At 50.7% G+C, this 21,783-nt stretch overlaps 1 protein-coding gene across 2 annotated transcripts in view; it reads right to left on the bottom strand.

Moving 5' to 3' along the window:
- The window catches only part of macrod2 (mono-ADP ribosylhydrolase 2), a 1,493,168-nt gene that overhangs the window by 1,380,528 nt on the left and 90,857 nt on the right, over nt 1–21,783 (bottom strand). For both annotated transcript variants that reach the window (XM_072506634.1, XM_072506640.1), the window contains exon 4: nt 13,238–13,348. In XM_072506634.1, coding sequence (XP_072362735.1) covers nt 13,238–13,348 — 111 coding nt within the window. The remainder of the gene's footprint in view (nt 1–13,237; nt 13,349–21,783) is intronic.

Here is a 21,783-nt window from a genome sequence, read left to right as displayed (position 1 = left end):
TCCAGCCTAAGCGCCAACACTCTGGCAAGAATCCTGCAATCCACACCTACCAGGGATATTGGCCGATACGACCCACACTTGACCGGGTTCTTATCCTTTTTAACGACAGCAAAATAGATGGTTGTCCCATCGTCTCAGGGAACACCACCGTAGCCATCCATTCCTCAAAAATCTCCACCAACAGTGGCACCAGCCTACCCAAAAGCTTACAGAATTCCACCGGGAAGCCATCCACCCCCGGCGCTTTACCCATTTGCATTTCCCCGATCGTCATCCGACCCTCCTCAATCCCCACTGGCTTCTCCAACCCTGCCCGCTCCTCCTCTCCAACTTTCGGACATTCCAGACCCTCCAAGAACTCCCTCATATCTGACTCATCCCCCAGAGTCTCCGATCTACACCACCTCATAAAACTCCTTAAATGACCTATTCATCTTCTCCGGCTCCACCACCAGCCCCTTCGTCCCATCCTGGACCTGGACAATCTCTCGTGAGGCCGCCTGCCGGCGGAGCTGTCCCACCAGCAAGCAACAGGCCTTCTCCCCATACTTGTACTCCACATCCTTCGCCTGCCTCAACTGGTATACTGCTTTCCCTGTAGACAAAAAGTCAAACTGCGCCTGCAGTTCCTTTCTGTGAGCCAAAAGCTCTGGAGTAGGATCCTCTGCATACTCCCATCAACCTCCAAGGTTTCATCCAAAAGCCGCTGCCGCTTCTCTCTTGCCTCTCTTTTCACCTGCGCCTTATTCGAGATGATCTCACCCCTTAGCACCACCTACAGCGCCTCCCAAACCACCAACGGTGAGACCTCTCCATTTTTACTGAACCCACATGATTGTCAATCACCTTTGCCACCCTCACACAAAAACTCGGAACACAGCCTAGTCCATCACATGAACCTGTCTCCCATCCATTGACTCTGTCTGCACTTCCTGCTGCCTTGGGAAAGCGAGCAGCATAATCAAAGACCCTTCCCCACCCGGCTTACTCACTCTTCCAAATGCTTCCATCGGGCAGGAGATACGAAAGTCCACGGAGTAACAGGTTCAAAAACAACTTCTTCCCTGCTGTTACCAGATGCCTAATGACCTTCTTATGGACTGATCTGATCTCTTCACACATCTTCTCTACTGAGTAATAATACAGTCCGTACGTTCACCTGATGCCTGTACCAATATATTTATATTGTGTATTTATGTGTGTCCTATGAAATGAAATGAAAATCGCTTATTGTCATGAGTAGGCTTCAATGAAGTTACTGTGAAAAGCCCCTAGTCGCCACATTCCGGCGCCTGTTCGGGGAGGCTGGTACGGGAATCGAACCGTGCTGCTGGCCTGCCTTGGTCTGCTTTAAAAGCCAGCGATTTAGCCCAGTGAGCTAAACCAGCCCCTGTGTTTTGTCATGTATGGATCGATCTGTCTGGACTGAACAACGAACAATACTTTTCACTGTACTTCGGTACACGTGAAAATAAATTAAATCCAATCCCCACTCCTGGACATCGTCAGCCAGCTACCCCTCCCCCTTTCCCAGAAACCCCCCAACCACTCCCTCTCAAAATTACTCCTTTCTGCATACACCCCATCCCCCGCCATCACACCTCTCAGGCCCATCGAAACCTGTCGACACAGGTGCAGCCGGCCGCGACCCCACCTTGCTCTTGCTCACCAACCAACTTAAGTTTGCTAGCGAGGTAGCCCCTGCCAGAGCCCCTCCCCCAACATATCTTGAACAAAAAAGTAACAGAAAAAACAGCCCCACACCCAGCCCTTCTAAACAAAGCAGCGATGAGAAAGACACAGGGAGAGAATAGAAAAAAGTTATGGACATGAACAATTTTTGCACTAGCTCACAGGGAGGAAGGGGCGAGGGCAGAGGAGCGCAGGAAAGGGTGAATAGGAGCAGAGAGGACGGCAATTGATCAGGAGTAAGGAGGGGGACAGATCAGCCCCTGGAGGGAGGGCCAACACACTAACGGGGGAGTGCCTGGCTGGGGACAGGGGAACACAGGGATGGGGGGGGGCATAATGATAAGGAAAGGAAGGGCTCTCGACTGGCTTCAGCAAGTCAGGTTCAGGTTGATGGAACAAAATGGCACCGTAAGCAGCCACTTTGGAGGGTCCCGAAACAAGGGAAATCTTGGTGTGCAGGGGCTCACTCACGTGGCGTACACATAATTGGTGGCCATGTTCAGTGCCCTCTGGATAAAGGGAAACCCCGGAGCGCAAGAGCCCGGCCTCATGGTGCGAACGGTGACCGTGGCCATTTTGGATGGTCCTCTAACAAAGGGAAACCCCGGGGTACAGGGGCATAGCCACCAGTTAATTATGGTTGATCCCGCGCGCGGGAGGGGGGGGGGGGGGGGCAGAAACTGCCCCTCCAGGATAGTCACCTGGAACGTTAGGGGATTTAACGGCCCAATGAAAAGATCCAGAGCCTTGCCCATCCGGGAAGTTTGATAGCTGACATAGTCCATCTCCAAGAGACACGACCGACTGCGGATAAGACAGACCTAGCATTCATGCTACAAGACGAGGGGTAGAGGGGTAGCCATGCTGATAAGTAAGAGGAGTGTTCACAGCAACAAAGACGGTCACGGACCAAGGGGGACAGTACGTCATGGTCAGCGGTGTCCTGGACGGGGTAGTCCTGGTAAACGTATAGGCTCCCAACTGGGATGGCACATATTTTATAAAGAAGACCATGGCAGAAAGCCCCGACATTTGTGCTTCCAGGAAGTGTCAGGGAGGAATACTCGGAGTTTGTAATCTCCGACCATGCTTCACATTGCATGGTTGTGAGGTTGGAGACCAGCCGTGCCCAGCGTCCCACATGGAGGTTGGTCACAGACCTCTTGGCCGACAAGACCTTCTGCCAGGAAATACCACAGGCCATAGGCGACTACGTTACTAACAGCCGGAACGGGGAAGTCTCACCTTCCATGTTCTGGGAGGCACTGAAGGCTGTGATTAGGGGAGAAATTATAGCCTGCAAGGCTCGTAGAGACAGGGATGAGAGGGTGGCTAGGCAGTAACTGATCGACTCCATCCTGGAGGTCGGCAGGAGGTACTCCGAGGCCCGACCGTAGAGCCTCTGGTGGAGAGGAAAAAGCAGCAAATGGATTTTAACCTACTGACCACCAGGAAGGCAGTAAATCAACTCCGCCAGGCACAGGCGCCCTTTATGAACACGGAGAGAAGGCTGGCTGCATACTAGCTCACTGGCTGAGAAAGCAGGCAGCCACGAGGGAAATAGCGCAGGTGAAGGACCACAGAGGCGGACTGGTAGCTGAACCAAAAAAGGTCAACAAAGCGTTCGAGTTCTTCTACCGGGGACTGTACACCTCCGAATCCCCGATGGGGACTCGGGGATGAAACGGTTCCTCGATGGACTGAACATGCTAGTCGTGGGGAATAACAGACGGGGGAGCTGGAAGCACCAACAAAACTGGGAGAGATCATGGACAGCATCAACTCCATGCGGGCGGGGAAGGTGCCGGCACCCGACGGGATCCCGGTGGACTCCTACAAAAAATTTGTTCCTGCAGATGTTCACAGACTCACTAGTGAGGGGCACCCTGCCTCTAGCACAGGCCATCACATCGCTGATACCCAAAAAAGACAAAGACCAAACGGAATGTGGATCATAGAGATCCATTTCATTGCTCAATGTGGACGCGAAAATACTCGCGAAAGTCTTGAGCAAGAGACTGGAGAACTGCGTACCAGAGGTGGTCACAGAGGACCAGACAGGCTTTGTTAAGGGGAGACAGCCAACTGCAAACATCAGGCAGCTGCTGAATATGATACAGCCCCATCCGGGGAGAGAACACCAGAGGTGATCGTCTTCCTGGACACAGAAAAGGCCTTCGACAGAGTCGAATGGAAGCCCCCAATCGACATTCGGACCAACACCATCAGCTCTGAATATTTCCAGTTACACAGAGGAACCAGGCAAGGATGCCCGCTGTCCCTGCTCCTGTTCGCCCTGGCAATTGAACCACACCGATCACCCTGCGAGACGCAAGACGTTGGAAGGGAATCCGAAGAGGAGGCAGAGAGCACAGTCTCACTCTATGTGGATAATGTGCTCCTCTAGGGCATCACGGTAGCAGAGTGGTTAGCACAGTTGCTTAACAGCTCCAGGGTCCCAGATTCCTGGCTTGGGTCACTGTCTGTGCGTAGTCTGCACATTCTCCCAGTGTCTGTGTGGGTTTCCTCCGGGTGTTCTGGTTTCCTCCCACAGTCCAAAGATGTGCATGTTAGGTGGATTGGCCATGCTAAATTGCCCTTAGTGTCCAAAAAGATTGGGTGGAGTTACTGGGTTAAGGGGATGGGGTGTGGGCTTGAGTGGAGTGCTCTTTCCAAGGGCCGGTGCTGACATGATGGGCTGAATGGCCCCCTTCTGCACTGTAAATTCTATGAATCTACATCTCGGACCCGCAAAATGGCATGAACTAAATCATGAAGTTTCTGGAAGAGTTTGGGGCCTTATCGGGTTACAAACTTAACCTGGGCAAATGTGAGGTTTTCCTGGTGAACCCGAGAGGGGGAGGGGCAGAGCTGGAAGGTCACCCATTTAAAATAGCCCGAATAAAATTCCGTTACATGGGGATCCAGATAGCCCACGACTGGACATGGATCTACAAGTGGAATCTGACCAATCTGGCAGTGGAAGTTAAAAAGGATCTACAGTGATGGGACGCACTCCAGCTTTTGCTTGCGGGAAGGGTGCAGACAATCAAGATGAATGTACTACCCAGGATCTGCTTCCTGTTGAGATCCATACCGATCTTCATTCCCAAGGCCTTATTCCACAAAGTAGTCAAAATGATGATGGTGTGTGTGTGTGTGTGGGTGTGTGTGCGTGTGTGGGGAGCGCGTGCGAGGCAATGAACAGGGCTAATTCCACTTCCTCCTGCGCAAGGCTAATATGCAGTTTAAAGTGGTGCACAGAGCCCTCCTGTCAAGAACCCAAATGAGCAGGTTCTCCCCGGAGACAAAGGACAAATGTGAACAGTGCCAGGGAAGCCCAGCCAATCACGCCAACATGTTCTGGGCATGCCCCAGACTTGTCAGATTCTGGACAGCCTTGTTTGAGGCGATGTCCAAGATTGTGTGGGTGAGGATAGAGCCGTGCCTGAGAATGGCAGTCGTCGCGGTATCGGACCAGCCAGAGCTTCACATAGGGAAGAGGGCCGATGCCCTTGCATTTGTCTCCCTAATCACCCGCCAGAGAATCCTGCTCAGCTGGCGATCAGCAGCACCACCCACAGCTGCAGACTGGACGGCAGACCTATTGGAATTTCTCCATCTGGAGAAGATCAAATTCACTATCAGAGGGTCGGAAGAAGGCTTCCACAAAGATAGGACCTGGAGACAGCAGAAAAGGCGAGGGGGGGTGCTGAAAAGGAACAACTTGGAAATTATAACCATTTCATCCATTTCTTGTACAGAGTGAAATACAAATTTTAAAGGATCGAAATAACTTATTCCAACCCTGATCAGACACAAGAATAGTAAGAAGTCTTTCAACACAAGGTTAAAGTCCAACAGGTTTGTTTCGAACCACTAGCTTTCAGAGCACAGCTCCTTCCTCAGGTGGATTCACACTTACCTTCCACTGCTATTCGAGGGTCGTCTTTGGATGGAGGACATCCTACCCAGTGCAGCAAATCTCGTAGGGAGCAGCCCAGAGATTCCGTGCAGAACCCACACACCCTTATTTACAGCGCCTGATGCCATGTTTTGATAAATAAAAAGTATAAATTTCCCAAAGCCACTTCGAAAACAGCTGTGGAAGGAAGGTACATGTGTAAGGTAAGTGGGCAGGATGAGCGAGCTAAGTGGGTAAGGGGGTAGGTATGGTGAGATAAGTGAGTAAGAAAGTAAGATGGGTAACAGGATAGGAGATATGTGGGTATGGATAGGGGTGGGTAAAGGTGGGTGGGGTCAGTGGGGAAGGAGGTAGAATGGGTAAGAGCATAGAGTAGGTGAGATAAGTGGGTAAGAGGGTAGGCTGGGAGGTGGGTAGGGTTGCAAGTGGGTGAGATAGGAAGGGTGGCAGGTGGGTAAGCCGTAACTTGGTGCATTTTACTGACATTTCACATCATACGGAAAACTTTTACAGCATGCACCTACAAAGAAATTTGAAACGATTGTGCACTCTCCATTCTCGAGTCAAAAATAGTTCAATCTGATATCTCTCCTGAAGCTGGATAACATGGCAACCAAGAGGAAAGTTGAAACATTACTTAGAGTGAGGATATAACAACACTATATTTATATTGTACCTTTTCTTTTGAAAAAATATTTTTTTAAATTTTAACATTTTAACAATCAAACATACAAAACACTTAATGTTATAAAACACTTATCAAACATTTATAAAATAAAACCAACCCAAAATAAAGCCAAAACCCAGGCCCACCTCCCATTCCCGCCCATCACCCCCCACCCAACCCCCCCATAAAGCAAATTGCGGCAAGCAGCTCCCCAAAATGCAATTCAAACAAACCCCAGCTCTTGTGAAACTCCTCATTTGCCCCCTTCAGAGCAAATTTCACCTTCTCCAAGAATTACAAGAATTCCATTCGATCCCCCAGCCAAACCGAGGCACAGGGTGGAGAAGCTAATCAACGAGGAGAAGGCTAAAATATCTGCCCCTGCTCCTGTCAGCAACTCCGGCAAGTCCGAAACCCCGAGGCTAGTCCACATCAAGATCTCCGACATAGTGCTGAAAAATGACCCCCAAAACTTCTCTAACTTCGGAGAGGAACAGAACATATATACGTGATGGGCCGGACCTCTCCCACACCTCTCAGAAATATCCTCCACCCCCTCAAACAACCGGTTTATCCTGGACTTCGTCAGGTGCGCTCTGTGCATTACCTTTAGCTGTATCAACCCAATCCTCGCACACGAGGTTGAGGCATTCCCCGTCCGCAGCACCTCGCGCCACAGTCCCTCCTCCAGCGCCATCCCCAGCTCCTCTTCCCACCTAGTCTTAACCACCTCCAGAAACACCTATGTGCCTCCAAAATCCTCCCGTAAATCGGCGAGACGACCCCCACCTCCCCCGCATCCGTCCCCAGCCCCATCACCAACAACACCCCCTCACATTAGCCCCCCACACCCAAACCTTCCAACCACTCAACACAATAATCCCTCAAACCCAAAAGCACCAAATCCCAACCGATAAACCCCAAACCATCCCTTCCCAAACACCACTTAAAAAAAACAAATGGAGAGAAAAAAATAGCAGCAATGCAAATAAAAAAGTCAAAGAAAAAAGCATAACATCGTGAAAGTCCAAACTCAATTCAGTCCCAGTCCTTCAGGTTTCAAGAACAGCTCCACATCCGCCGCCATCTCAAAGTAGTAGTCTTCAGAGTAGACCACCCCAAGCCTCACATTGCTTTTATACAATGCCACATTTGCCCGACCAAAGACTGCCCACCTTCTCACCAGCTCTGCCGTGAGAGCCTGGTATCTACATATACCACCATTGCCCCACATTTCAGCTTCGCGCATCTCAGCACCTTCTCGTGGAAGCAGATGATCCCAGCCCTTGGTGGCTCATGTGCCTTTGGTTTTGACAGGAATGACCTGCCCAACTCCTAGAGGGAGAGGTGCTCCTCCTCCCCCATCAACTAAGCGAACATCTCTGTAAAGTACTCTGTCGGCCTCCGGCCCTCATGCTAAATGATCCTTAGATTCTGCCTTCGGGACCTGCAATTTGGCTCTCAGCCCTTTATTACTTTCCACCATCCTCTGCAGCTCTTCTTGTATCGAGGTGAATTGGTCGCTGTGCTGCGGAATGCTTTTCCACCCCCTTCAACACCTCTCCTTGCTCCCGCACCGCCATCAACGTCTTTACCAAAGCCTCCTTTACCGGGGCAAGGTTCTCACTCACCCACTCCTTGATCGAGGTCACCATCTCCATTCGGTGCTTATCAAAGTGTTTCAAGAACAGCCACTCAAACGCCCCCGCCATCACTTCGGCCAGCTTATCTATCGTAATGGGCGCTGCGCCACTCGGCGAGCTTGCTCCCACCATTTTCCCTCCCGCTAAACTCGTGACCAAACTCGCCAGCGGACTTTCGCACACTGCAGTGAAATCAGAATAATTAGAACCTCGGGTGTAATTTTTTAAAAATGGAAATAATACACATTAGTCCAACCACATTCGTTATGTAATTGCATTTCCCATGTGCAGGAATGCTCAGATGAAACCAGTGAATGCTTCACGTCGGAGAACACCCACTTTCTTTTCACGACACAATCAGAATCTTCCTTCAAGACAAATAAACCTTTAAAAGGACAACATCCACGCGTCGTCTGGAAGGTTGATTGAGGGGGGAAAATTAAGCTGGAACGCAAAATTTCAAAGCTTTTGTGATCCACGTATGAATACGTTTGAGGATGAACAAGAGACCATGGATTTAAAATAATTTGCAGAAGAGCTAGTGGAGAAAATAAAATAATTATTTCACGTAGAGTTGCTAAGGTCTAGAATGCCTGACCTGTATCTTTATTTGGGTAGGAATCCCTCAAAACAATCATTTGCGGACGGGACAAGGGAGGAGGCGGGCGCGCGGGAGGCCAGTGGAGTAAGGGAGTGCGTGGGAAAGGCAGAGGGCCCACGCGTAAAGGGAGAGTCTTAATCTTTATCCATTAGTTTTCAGCGCCGAGACAGAAGTGGGGGGAGTAATTAAAAGTTAAAAGGTCAAAAGAATACTTGAAACATACGGGGCAGGATTCTCTCAGCCCGGGGTCGGGCCGGAGAATCCCCGCGACCGGCACGAATTACGCCACGCTGCCCCGATGCCGGCACGCGATTCTCCTCAGAGCGGATTCTCGGCTTGGGATGGGCCGAGCGGCCTTCGTAAAATAGCCGAGTCCCGCCTGTGCCGTCCACACCTGCTCTCAGCCAACAGGACCTCGGCGTTGAAGAGTCTCGGGGCGGCCTGTGGAGGGGAGGCGAGGCGGGGGGGGGGGGGGGCTCCGATGTGGCCTGGCCCCCAATTGGGGTTCACAGATCGGCAGGCCGGCCTCTCTGGCTGGGGGCCTCATTTTTTCCTCGCCAGCCCCTGCAGTCCTGCGCCATGTTGCGTCAGGGCCAGCGCGTTGAAGGAAGTCACTGCGCATGTGCCGTTGGCGCCGGTGCCACTGCGCATGTGTGGATCCTGCGGCACCCATTTGGCGCCAGGATCAGCAGCTGGAGTGACGTGAACTGCTCCAGTGCTGAGCTGGCCCCCTGTAGGGGCCAGAATTGCTGATCCTGAGGCCGTGTTGACGCCATCGAGAAACGCAATGGCGTTTCCGACGGTGTCAACACTTAGCCTCAGGATCGCAGCATCCCGCCCACAGTTCTTTCTTAAAATACTGGTTTGAGTTTCTCGCAGTAAGAATCTTTATGCATGCCACAAATTAAGCATTGACGTAAATAATTTTGAACAAGGTTCAATACAAATACATTCCAACAAGTGAATTTTTGAACTGGTTAATAAAACTGGCTGTATCCCTGCGGGTAATGCAATTGAGTAGGCAAGAAATGGTGGAAATCTTCAGATCAAATACACTGAGAAGCTGGGGAGGTTAAACTGGTCCAGGGTAGAAGAGGAAACAGCAAAGAGGAGGAAGGGAGAGAAGAATGAGCGAGAGGGAAGTGCACAATGTGCGAGGGAGCAGAGGAAGCAGAGAGTTTAGGGAAATCAGGGTAAAATGGAGAGGTGAGCACATAAGAGATGAAAGGGGGGGGGGAAGGAAAAGAATGAGGAGAAAAGGAAGAAAGCACAGGGAGGGTAGAATTCTCCCATTTTGAGACCAAATGCAGTGACTGGTTGCTCCAGTGGCACCGTCCCACCAACCAGAATGGGATCTCTCGCCCTATGCAGCCCCCCCCCCCTCCCCCGTCCTTGCAGAGCCCTCCTTCCACATTCCATGCTGTAAACATCTATGACTCTATGACCATCAACCCACTTCCTCCTTACCTCACACTCCACCCCGGTTAAACTTGTAGCAGTGGCTGCATGAGACGCACAGCACAATTCTCTCCAGATCGACAATAGTGTGCGACACCAAGAGCGAAGGAAACCCCTGTACGCCCTCAATCCAGACGTAGTACTGAACCAAGATGGTGACACAGGAGAGTCCATGGGTCCAGCAGCACCGTGCTGTCAATGAAGACCAGTTTGGCACAGAGATGGAGGGCAGGAAGCACTCTGCCTCGGCAGAGTGATGAACAGCACATCAGGAGTAGTGCAGCCCTATGGTCAAAAGGTTTTGTTGCACTCACCTCAAAGTCCCTGGGTGATCTAAGGACAACCTTGTGTACGCCACTCTTTAGCAATTGGGTTTGTCGCAGACGTGATTTCCCATTGGTGTGACCCAAGACTGAAAAGTCTGATGGGACACTGGTAGGCAGCTGTTTTAATGAGCATTCATGAGATGACTGACCCGCCATTAGGAGAATTGCAAAGTAATTTTACGTTGGATGGTTTCTCACTTTTTGGCCCCTGCCAGATATTGCACACTCACCCGCCTCCCACCAAACTCACTACGGGTGAGTTGGGAAAATTCCACCCCGAGATTGGTTTCAATTAGAGTGTGGTGGATGAGGAGAGAAGAGGCATCCATGGGATTTGTGGGCTGCAATCGTCAATAGGTTGATTCTTGGAATGTAAGTGGCTTTAATTTACAGTAGAAGAGAAGAGCAATTTAGGGATTGGTCAAAGTCTTACACTCAGTGAGAGGGTAAGCAGAGGAAAGAGTTTCATTGTAAGAAATTCTATTCATGTGGTTCAGGATTAGGAGTAACTTTTCTCCTCTTAACTGCAATTTTCTGCTCCGTGGGAGGAAAATGGTCGTGGTTTCCCAAAATACGGCTGGTTGGGGTTTGGTTGGGATTATGACTGGGGTTTTGTTCGATGCTTCCGTGGCTCCAACTGGAATTTGTTAACAGTGAGAGACTCATGTTGTTCCAATTCTGCATGCTATGATCTGCAACAGGGAGCAGGAAAGGGGTTTCAGCTGTGGTCTGACTCATCAGTTTATTTAGCAATTGCTGTTCAGTTGGTAAGAAGTGGGGCTGATTGATTTCAGACACAATCTTTATGGGTAGGGGGCACAGGTCACCCGAGTTCCTCTCCTGGCCAGCATGAGTTATTTGTGCTTGTGGTTTTTCCTTTCAAGCTAGCGGCTAATTTTGCAGTAAGAACTCTTTGTTTTCAGGCCGACATGGTGGCATAGCAGTTAGCACTGCTGCCTCATGGCACTGAAAACCCGTGTTCGATCCCGGTCCCAGGTCACTGTACGTGTGGAGTTTGCACATTCTCCCCGTGCCTGCGTGGGTCTCACCCCCACAACCAGAGATTTGCAGGGTAGGTGGATTGGCCATGCTAAATTGCCCCTCAATTGGAAAGAAATAATTGAGTACTCAAAATTTTTTTTAAACTGTGTTTTCCAGGCATTAATGGGAAAGGGATACAGAAACGGTTACATGTGGGAGTAGGAGGAAACGTTTTTCTTCAAATTTAGTCATTCATTGGAGTCACTAGCAAGGGCATTTCCAACTATTGTTGAGAAGTTAAGGGCAAGCTGCCTTCTTGAAGCGCTGCAATGGATAGAAGCACTCCCACGGTGTTGTAAGAGTTCCAGGATTTTGATCCAGTGACAGTAGAGAGCAGAGATATATTTCTTAGTCAGGATGGTGTGCAACTTCAAGGGAAACTTGCAGGTGGTAGTGATCCCATGCACCTGGCAGTGCTTCTTTATCTAAACGTCAGAGTTTACAGGTTTGGAAACCTTGGTGAGTTGCTGCAGTGCACCCTGCAGATGGTACTCACCGCTGCCACTTTGCGTCAGTGGTGGAGGGAGTGAATGTTGATGGAGGTGGAAGAGATGCCAATCAACCGGGCTGCTTTACCCTGGGTGGTGGCGAGCTTCTGGAGTATTGTTGGAGCTGCACTCATCCAGGCAAATGGAGAGTATTCAATCACACTCCTAACAATGATGGACAGGCTTTGGGGAGTCAGGAGGTGGATCATTTGTTACAGATTACCCAGCCTCTTCATGCTGGGAAATCAACTCTACGCTACAAAGAGCTATTTGATGGACAGCTGTTGCTTTTTTGGTGCATATTTGTTTGTGTTTTACAGTAATTGTTCATTTCGCCAGTTTCTGGGAGTTTTCAATGACAAATATTGGTTGAAGTGTAGAGTTTAATGCTATCATGCAACATTAGGTGCTCCACCATTGTTTTCGATCCATCTCATAATGTTAGGTTTTCAGTACGATCTGCTGGTGCAAAAATCGCGAGAGCACTTACTTACTATCTAATAGATAGATATATAGGTCAGCCTGAGACAACCATTCTTGTAATTGACAAAATGAAAAAAGCCTGCTTGCTGTTGATTTGCTAATTAATTCATCAAACACGATGGGAAGCAAGAGAACGCAAGTCTTTTTTATGTCAGCGGGAAAGATGGATCCAGGCCAAATCGAGCGCCACTCAACTACAAGCATCGCCTTGGATGACACCAAGTAAATAAAATAAGAAAGAGACTGCCTGTCTAAATGCCTTTCTGAATAAAAAAAGGTATCTTTAAATGACATTTTTCTTGTAAGAGTTAATGATACAACAAGCCTTCAGGGATGTCAATGCAGCAATGTACTGTCATCTTTCCCATTTTACTGAAAAGGTTTTCCACTGCATCACGTTAGCACTTCTCCATCAGACAATAAGGACTGACATTACCACAACCAGTTTTACTCAACCTTCATCTGTACTCATCCCTGTGTTAAGTTAACACACCAAAAGCATGAATGAATGAATGAACAATCATACACAAGGGTGTATCTAGTACAACTGTGCAATATCCATCTTTTGCAATAGTTTGGTCAGAATACATTGTGCAGATCTGGACACCTATTTTCACATTCCTATCTTACTCTTGAAATATATGATCCTGTAATGCAAACACATTTTGTATGGATCTTTTGAAAAGTTTGATTAAATTAAAAAACAAAGTACCGACATGTCCCTCATGAACGAAATGCAGAATACTATTAGATAAGAGCCCTGTCACCTGGTAAAATGTTTTGGAAATTAATTTATCATAGAACATACATCATAAGTCTATAGGCTTGCTATGTAATCAGAAATTTAGCTAATGCCGTACAATTTGTCCCTCATAAATGCCATCTTTCATTAGATTTTAATTAAAGTACCAACCTGCATTTACGACCGCATCAATTTTAAGCTTTGTTATGTCGCCTCGGTAGAGTGAAACATTATCGTTCAGCTTGGGTTTTATTTGAGCCGGAACCTCTTCACCTTCTTCACCTGCAACATGGAATCAAATAACTTGTCATCAGTTTTCCCATCTGGTCCAATCGACAGGCAAACACCGATAGAAGCAACAAAACCGCAGGGGCTGGAATGTGGAACTCACTACCACAGGAGTCATACCACAAAGGGTCATCTGGACTCAAAACGTTGGCTCTTTTCTCTCCCTACAGATGCTGCCAGATCTGCTGAGATTTTGCAGCATTTTCTCTTGGGTTTCACTACCACAGGAAATGGTTGAGGCATAAATAGCTTGATGGAATGGAAGGAGAGTCATGTGGAGTCGATTTCAGCGGGAGCGGAGCAGGTTAGTCAATTTCAGCGGGAGCAGTGTGCAAGTGATTTCTGGGAGGTAAGTTTCTCCTTTAAAAACACTGGTCTTTGCAGGAGCAGGCCAGTCGATTTCAGCGGGAGCGGAGCAGGTTAGTCAATTTCAGCGGGAGCAGTGTGCAAGTGATTTCTGGGAGGTAAGTTTCTCCTTTAAAAACACTTATCTTTGCAGGAGCAGGCCAGTCGATTTCAGCCGGAGCGGAGCAGGTTAGTCAATTTCAGCGGGAGCAGTGCGCAAGTGATTTCTGGGAGGTAAGTTTCTCCTTTAAAAACACTTGTCTTTGCAGAAGCAGGCCAGTCGATTTCAGCGGAAGCGGTGCGTTAGTGATTTCTGGGAGACCTTCACAGGAGCAGGCTAGTCAATTTCAGCGGTAAACACTTACCTGGTCCCGTTTTCGGTCCCTCTTTGCTGTTTTTTATTTTTTATTTTAGTGTTTAAGGCGGGAACAGGAGGTTCGACCTGCGGACTTCTGGGAAGACCCTCACCAATAAATTCTAGTGGAGAGGAAACCCGAGACACTACACGTGTAGTGTCTCCCACCCGCCCTCCTCCTCTAACCTAATAATAAAACCCATTGGTGTGAGGTAAGTACCATATTTTATTATTATTTTTTTTTTTTTGTTTAATTTAATTTAGTTGTTAGCCAGATCTTGGTAGAAGGTTAGAGGGATGGCAGAGAAGGGAGTGCAATGTTCCTCCTGCAGGATGTTTGAGGTGAGGGATGCCGTTAGTGTCCCTGCTGATTTTACCTGCAGGAAGTGCTGCCATCTCCAGCTCCTCCAAGACCGAGTTAGGGAACTGGAGCTGGAGTTGGAAGAACTTCGGATCATTCGGGAGGCAGAGGGGGTCATAGATAGCAGCTTCAGGGAATTAGTTACACCAAAGATTGGAGATAGATGGGTAACTGTAAGAGGGACTGGGAAGAAGCAGTCAGTGCAGGGATCCCCTGCGGTCGTTCCCCTGAGAAACAAGTATACCGCTTTGGATACTTGTGGGGGGGGGGGACTTACCAGGAGTAAGCCATGGGGTACGGGCCTCTGGCACGGAGTCTGTCCCTGTTGCTCAGAAGGGAAGGGGGGAGAGGAGCAGAGCATTAGTAATTGGGGACTCGATAGTCAGGGGCACAGATAGGAGATTTTGTGGGAGCGTGAGAGACTCACGTTTGGTATGTTGCCTCCCAGGTGCAAGGGTACGTGATGTCTCGGATCGTGTTTTCCGGGTCCTGAGGGGGAGGGGGAGCAGCGCCAAGTCGTGGTCCACATTGGCACTAACGACATAGGTAGGAAAGGGGACAAGGATGTCAGGCAGGCTTTCAGGGAGCTGGATGGAAGCTCAGAACTAGAACAAACAGAGTTGTTATCTCTGGGTTGTTGCCCGTGCCACGTGATAGTGAGATGAGGAATAGGGAGAGAGAGCAATTAAACACGTGGCTACATGGATGGTGCAGGCAGGAGGGACTCAGATTTCTGGATAACTGGGGCTCTTTCTGGGGAAGGTGGGACCTCTACAGACAGGATGGTCTACATCTGAACCCGAGGGGCACAAATATCCAGGGGGGGAGATTTGTTAGTGCTCTTTGGTGGGGTTTAAACTAATGCAGCAGGGGCATGGGAACCTGGATTGTAGTTTTAGGGTAAGGGAGAATGAGAGTATAGAGGTCAGGAGCACAGATTTGACGTCGCAGGAGGGGGCCAGTGTTCAGGTAGGTGGTTTGAAGTGTGTCTACGTCAATGCCAGGAGTATACGAAATAAGGTAGGGGAACTGGCAGCATGGGTTGGTACCTGGGACTTCGATGTTGTGGCCATTTCGGAGACATGGATAGAGCAGGGACAGGAATGGATGTTGCAGGTTCCGGGGTTTAGGTGTTTTAGTAAGCTCAGAGAAGGAGGCAAAAGAGGGGGAGGTGTGGCACTGCTAGTAAAGAGCAGTATTACGGTGGCGGAGAGGATGCTAGATGGGGACTCATCTTCCGAGGTAGTATGGGCTGAGGTTAGAAACATGAAAGGAGAGGTCACACTGTTGGGAGTCTTCTATAGGCCTCCAAATAGTTCTAGGGATGTAAAGGAAAGGATGACGAGGATGATCCTGGATAAGAGCGAAAGTAACAGGGTAGTTATTATGGGAGACTTTAACTTTCCAAATATTGACTGGAAAAGATATAGTTCGAGTACATTAGATGGGTCGTTTTTTGTACAGTGTGTGCAGGAGGGTTTCCTGACACAACACGTTGACAGGCCAACAAGAGGCGAGGCCAGAGTTTTGTACAGCTGCAACATGACCTCATGACTCCGGAACTCAATCCCTCTACCAATAAAGGCCAACACACCATAGGCCTTCTTCACAATCCTATCAACCTGGGTGGCAACTTTCAGGGATCTATGTACATGGACACCGAGATCTCTCTGCTCATCCACACTTCCAAGAATTTTACCATTAGCCAAATATTCCGCATTCCTGTTATTCCTTCCAAAGTGAATCACCTCACACTTCTCTACATTAAACTCCATTTGCCACCTCTCAGCCCAGCTCTGCAGCTTATCTATGTCCCTCTGTAACCTGCAACATCCTTCCGCACTGTCGACAACACCACCGACTTTAGTGTCGTCTGCAAACTTACTCACCCACCCTTCTGCGCCCTCCTCTAGGTCATTTATAAAAATGACAAACAGCAACGGCCCCAGAACAGATCCTTATGGTACGCCACTTGTAACTGAACTCCATTCTGAACATTTCCCATCAACCACCACCCTCTGTCTTCTTTCAACTAGCCAATTTCTGATCCACATCTCTAAATCACCCTCAATCCCCAGCATCCGTATTTTCTGCAATAGCCTACCGTGGGGAACCTTATCAAACGCTTTACTGAAATCCATATACACCACATCAACTGCTCTACCCTCGTCTACCTGTTCAGTCACCTTCTGTAAGAACTCGATAAGGTTGCACAGTGACTGGTCGAACGCCATTGAGGGAGCAGTAGCACCTCTGCGAGGATCAGTGGACCCGTGTAGCGAAGTGCTTTGAGGCACAAGGGACGAAGTTACGATAGGTGGAGAAGGTGGTGCCCGACCAGAGTGATCAGAAAGTGTCCTTGGAGGCGGAGGTCCTAAGGCAAGTCATTGAGGGTGAAGGTGGAGGAGCAGGAAAACAGGTCCAGGTAGCAGAACATGTGGATTGTGGGGCTGTCAGAGGGCTTGGAAGGAACGAGTGCCACAAAATATGTGTCAAGGATGCTGGCAGAGTTGGTGGAGGAGGAAGTGCTGGAATAAGCTCCAGAGGTGGACATGGCCCACATGTGTTTAAGGCAGAGGCCGAGAGCGGGAGAGCCACCGCAGCCAGTGATTGTGTGGTTGCACAAATTTGTTAAAAAGGAGAAGATTCTACGATGGGCCACGGAGAAGCGAGACTGTGAATAAGAGGGGAATCATGTCCGAATATATCAAGATATTGGTGCAGAGCTGGCAAAGAGGCGTGCAGGATTCAACAGGGCCAAGGCGGTGTTGTACTGAAGGAAGATTCGGTTTGGGGTGCTGTACCCGGGTGAAACTGTGGGTCACTTTTGAAAGCCAAGAGTTCTACTTTGAAAAGTCAAAAGAGGCCAATGATTAATAAAGGAGTTTGGGCTCGAGCAGAAAGAGGGCTTTAGACACATGCAGGTGAGGAACTCGTGTAAAAGGTCTTCCCCAGCTTCCCGGTGGCACCGTCCTCTTCATTGTTAGAATTGCTGTCAGTGATTGGCGGGGGGGTCGTTTTGTCGATTTATGAGAGGATCATGGAAGATGATAAGGTGTTCATGGATGGGGTTAAGGCCAAGTGGGAGGAGGAGCTGGGGATGGCATTGGAGGAGGGATTATGGTGCAAGGTGCTGCAAAGGGTTAATGCCTCAACCTCGTGCGCGAGGCTGGGGTTGAGTCAATAAAAAATGTTGCAAAGGGCGCACTTAACGAAGGTGAGGATGAGATGGTTGTTTGACTAAGCCGCACGATTCGGCAGCTCCCGCGATCACGGACTTTCGGGCTCTCTAGAGAAGCCCCAACGGGAATTTTTTGAAGACGCTCCGTGTGGGAAGGAAAGAGTGAGGTCCCCCTTCACCAATTATGGACCGGACTAGAAGCGAAACGGCCAAAAAAGCGGCATTGGAACAGCGGGAGAAGAGAGGGAAGAAAAACAAAATGGCGGCGGCCGAGGATAAAGTGGAATGCGGGCCGGAGCTGCAAGAGTTCATCAAGCGCTGTTTCGAGGAGCTGCGGAAAGAGATGCTGGTGCCTATGCTGTCGGCGATTGAAGGACTAGGGATGACCCAGAAGGCCCACGAGGTAAAGATCCAGGAGGTGCAGAAAAGAGTCAGTGAGAATGAGGACGAGATCTTGGGCCTGGCGGTGAGAGTGGAGGAGCACGAGGCGCTGCACAAGAGGTGGGCGGGAAGATTCGAAGACCTGGAGAACAGGTTGAGGAGAAAGAATCTTCGGATCCTGGGTTTCCCTGAAGGAGTGGAGGGGGCCAATGCCAGGGCATATGCGAGCACGATGCTCGAGTCGATGATGGGCACGGAGGCCCCTTCGAGGCCGCTGGAGCTGGCTGGGGCACACCGGGTGCTGGCGAGGAGGCCCAAGGCTAACGAGCCACCAAGGGCGATTGTGGTGAGGTTTCACCGTTTCACGGACAGAGAGAGGGTCTTGAAATGGGCCAAGAAAGAGCGGAGCAGCAGCTGGGAGAATGCGGAGATCCGAATATACCTGGACTGGAGCACGGAGGTTGCAAAGCGGAGAGCGGGTTTCAACTGGGCCAAGGTGGTGCTGCACCGGAAAGGAGTGAGATTCGGAATGGTGCAGCCAGCGCGATTGTGGGTCACATACAAGGAGCAACACCACTATTTTGAAACGCCTGAAGAGGCTTGGACCTTTATTCAAACTGAAAAGTTGGACTCAAACTGAGGGTTTGAGGGTGGGGGGATGTTTGATGTTTGTTGTACATAGGGTGTTAATCACGTGCAGGAAATGTTCCACGGGCTGGGGAGGGATGGGGATGGGGAAAGGGGCCGGGTGAGAAGACCGTACGAGATGGTGGGCGCTGGTGCCGGAGGGAGAGGAGGCTTGGGGATGGGGAAATGAGACAAGGCCGCGACAGGAGCTGCGCCAGAGGGGGCGGGGCAAGCTTAGGAAAGCGCAGGTTTTTTCCCGCTCTAGGGAAGAAAGGAGGGGGGGGGGGGGGGGGGGAATGGAGAAACGCACACTGAGTGGGAGATTCCCACACGGGGGGGGTCAGCAGGTGTCAGCCGACTTACGGGAGTGTTATGGGGGGAGCAAAAAAGCTAGACACGGGTCTAGCGGGGAGGGGGGCGGAGAGGGGGGGTGGAGGGTTGCTGCTGCACTGGCCGAAGGGGAACGGGACACAGAAGAGATGGTCGGGGCGGGGGTCTCCCGTCTGGGGGACTGGAAGGTGAGGGCGGTGCGGGCACGGGACTGGCCTAGAAAAGGAGATGGCTAGTCGGCGGGGGGGCGGGGGTGGGAGGCCCCCCAATCCGGCTGATAACGTGGAATGTGAGGGGCCTGAATGGGCCGGTAAAGAGGGCCCGAGTGTTCGCACACTTAAAGGGACTGAAGGCAGACGTGGTCATGCTCCAGGAGACACATCTGAAGGTGGCGGATCAGGTCAGGTTAAGAAAGGGATGGGTAGGACAGGTATTCCATTCGGGGCTGGACGCGAAGAGCAGAGGGGTGGCAATATTGGTGGGGAAGCGGGTGTCGTCTGAGGCCAAGAATATCGTAGTGGACAATGGAGGTCGATATGTGATGGTGAGCGGTAAGTTGCAGGGGACGTGGGTGGTATTGGTAAATGTATATGCCCTGAACTGGGATGGTGCCGAATTCATGAAGCGAATGCTGGGGCGCATTCCGGACCTGGAGGTAGGAAGCTTGATAATGGGTGGGGATTTCAATACGGTGTTGGACCCAGCACTGGATCGCTCCAGATCTAGGACCGGAAAGAGGCCGGCGGCGGCCAATGTGCTTAGGGAGTTTATGGATCAGATGGGGGGAGTGGACCCGTGGAGGTTTGTCAGGCCGCAGGCCAGGGAATTTTCTTTTTTTCTCCCACGTGCACAAAGCCTACTCCCGGATAGATTTTTTTGTTCTGGGCAGGGTGCTGATCACGAAAGTGGAGGGAACGGAGTATTCGGCCATAGCCATTTCAGACCACGCCCCGCACTGGGTGGAACTGGAGTTGGGAGAGGAGAGGGACCAACGCCCGTTGTGGTGGCTGGATGTGGGACTGCTGGCAGATGAGGCGGTGTGTGGGAGGGTGAGGGGGTGTATCGAAAGGTACTTGGAGGCCAACGACAACGGGGAGGTGCGGGTGGGGGTGGTATGGGAGGTGCTGAAGGCGGTGGTCAGGGGAGAGCTAATCTCCATCAGGGTTCATAGGGAGAAGATAGAGGGCATGGAAAGGGAGAGGTTAGTGGGGGAGATTTTAAGAGTGGACAGGAGATACGCAGAGGCCCCTGAGGACGGATTACTTCGGGAAAGGCGACGTCTCCAGGCGGAGTTTGACCTGTTGACCACGGGGAAGGCAGAGGCACAGTGGAGGAAAGTGCAGGGGGCGACGTACGAGTATGGGGAGAAGGCGAGTCGGATGCTGGCACACCAGCTCCATAAGAGGATGGCAGCGAGGGAAATAGGTGGAGTCAAGGATGGAAGGGGAGCTACGGTGCGGAGTGCGACGAAAGTAAATGAGGCATTCAAGGCCTTCTATGAGGAGCTGTACAGATCCCAGCTCCCAGCGGGGGAAGAGGGGATGAGATGATTCCTAGACCAACTGAGGTTCCCGAGGGTGGAGGAGCAGGAGGTGGCTGGTTTGGGGGCACCAATTGGGTTGGAGGAGCTGAGTAAAGGTTTGCGGAGTTTGCAGGCAGGGAAGGCCCCGGTTGAGTTCTACAGGAGGTACGTAGACCTGTTGGCCCCGCTGCTAGTGAGGACTTTTAATGAGGCAAGGGAGGGAGGGACCCTGCCCCCCGACAATGTCGGAGGCGACGACTTCTTTGATCCTGAAGCGGGACAAGGACCCACTGCAATGTGGCTCGTACAGGCCGATCTCGCTCCTCAACGTGGATGCTAAGTTGCTGGCAAAAGTGCTGGCCACGAGGATCGAGGACTGTGTCCCGGGGGTGATTCAGGAGGACCAGACGGGATTTGTAAAGGGCAGGCAGCTAGACACTAATGTGCGGCGGCTCCTAAACGTGATAATGATGCCATCGGTGGAGGGAAAGGCTGAGATAGTGGCAGCTATGGATGCGGAGAAGGCCTTTGACCGAGTAGAGTGGGAGTACCTCTGGGAAGTGCTGCGTAGGTTTGGGTTCGGGGGAGGGTTTATTAGTTGGGTTAAGCTCCTTTACAGAGCCCCGGTGGCGAGTGTGGTTACGAATCGGCGGAAGTCGGAGTATTTTCATCTGTACCGTGGGACGAGGCAGGGGTGCCCCCTGTTGTTTGCATTGGCAATTGAACCCTTGGCCATGTCATTAAGGGAGTCTAGGAAATGGAAGGAGGTGGTCCGAGGGGGAGAGGGGCATCGAGTGTCGCTTTATGCAGATGACCTGTTGCTGTTTGTGGCGGATCCAGTGGAGGGGATGGTGGAGGTCATGCAGACTCTAAGGGAGTTTGGGGATTTTCCGGGCTATAAGCTTAATGTAGGGAAGAGTGAGCTCTTTGTAGTACAGGCAGGAGACCAAGAAAGGGGGATAGGCGAGCTACCGCTGAGGAGGGCGGAGGGGAGCTTTCGGTACCTGGGGATCCAGATAGCCAGGAGTTGAGGGACCCTACATAAACTGAATCTGACGAGGCTGGTGGAGCAGATGGAGGAGGACTTCAAAAGATGGGACATGTTGCCGCTCTCGCTAGCGGGTAGAGTGCAGTCGGTTAAAATGGTCGTCCTCCCAAGGTTTCTGTTTGTGTTTCAGTGCCTTCCCATCGTGATCACCAAGGCCTTTTTTAAGAGGGTAGGCAGGAGCATTATGGGGTTTGTGTGGGCAAATAAGACCCCGAGAGTAAGAAGAGGGTTTCTGGAGCGCAGTAGGGACCGAGGAGGGTTGGCGCTGCCGAATCTGGG

Source organism: Scyliorhinus torazame, chromosome 1 (genome assembly GCF_047496885.1).
Source record: "Scyliorhinus torazame isolate Kashiwa2021f chromosome 1, sScyTor2.1, whole genome shotgun sequence".
Classification (NCBI taxonomy): domain Eukaryota; kingdom Metazoa; phylum Chordata; class Chondrichthyes; order Carcharhiniformes; family Scyliorhinidae; genus Scyliorhinus; species Scyliorhinus torazame.
Note: the sequence above shows the minus strand (reverse complement) of the source record. Positions and strands in the feature narration are given on the sequence as shown.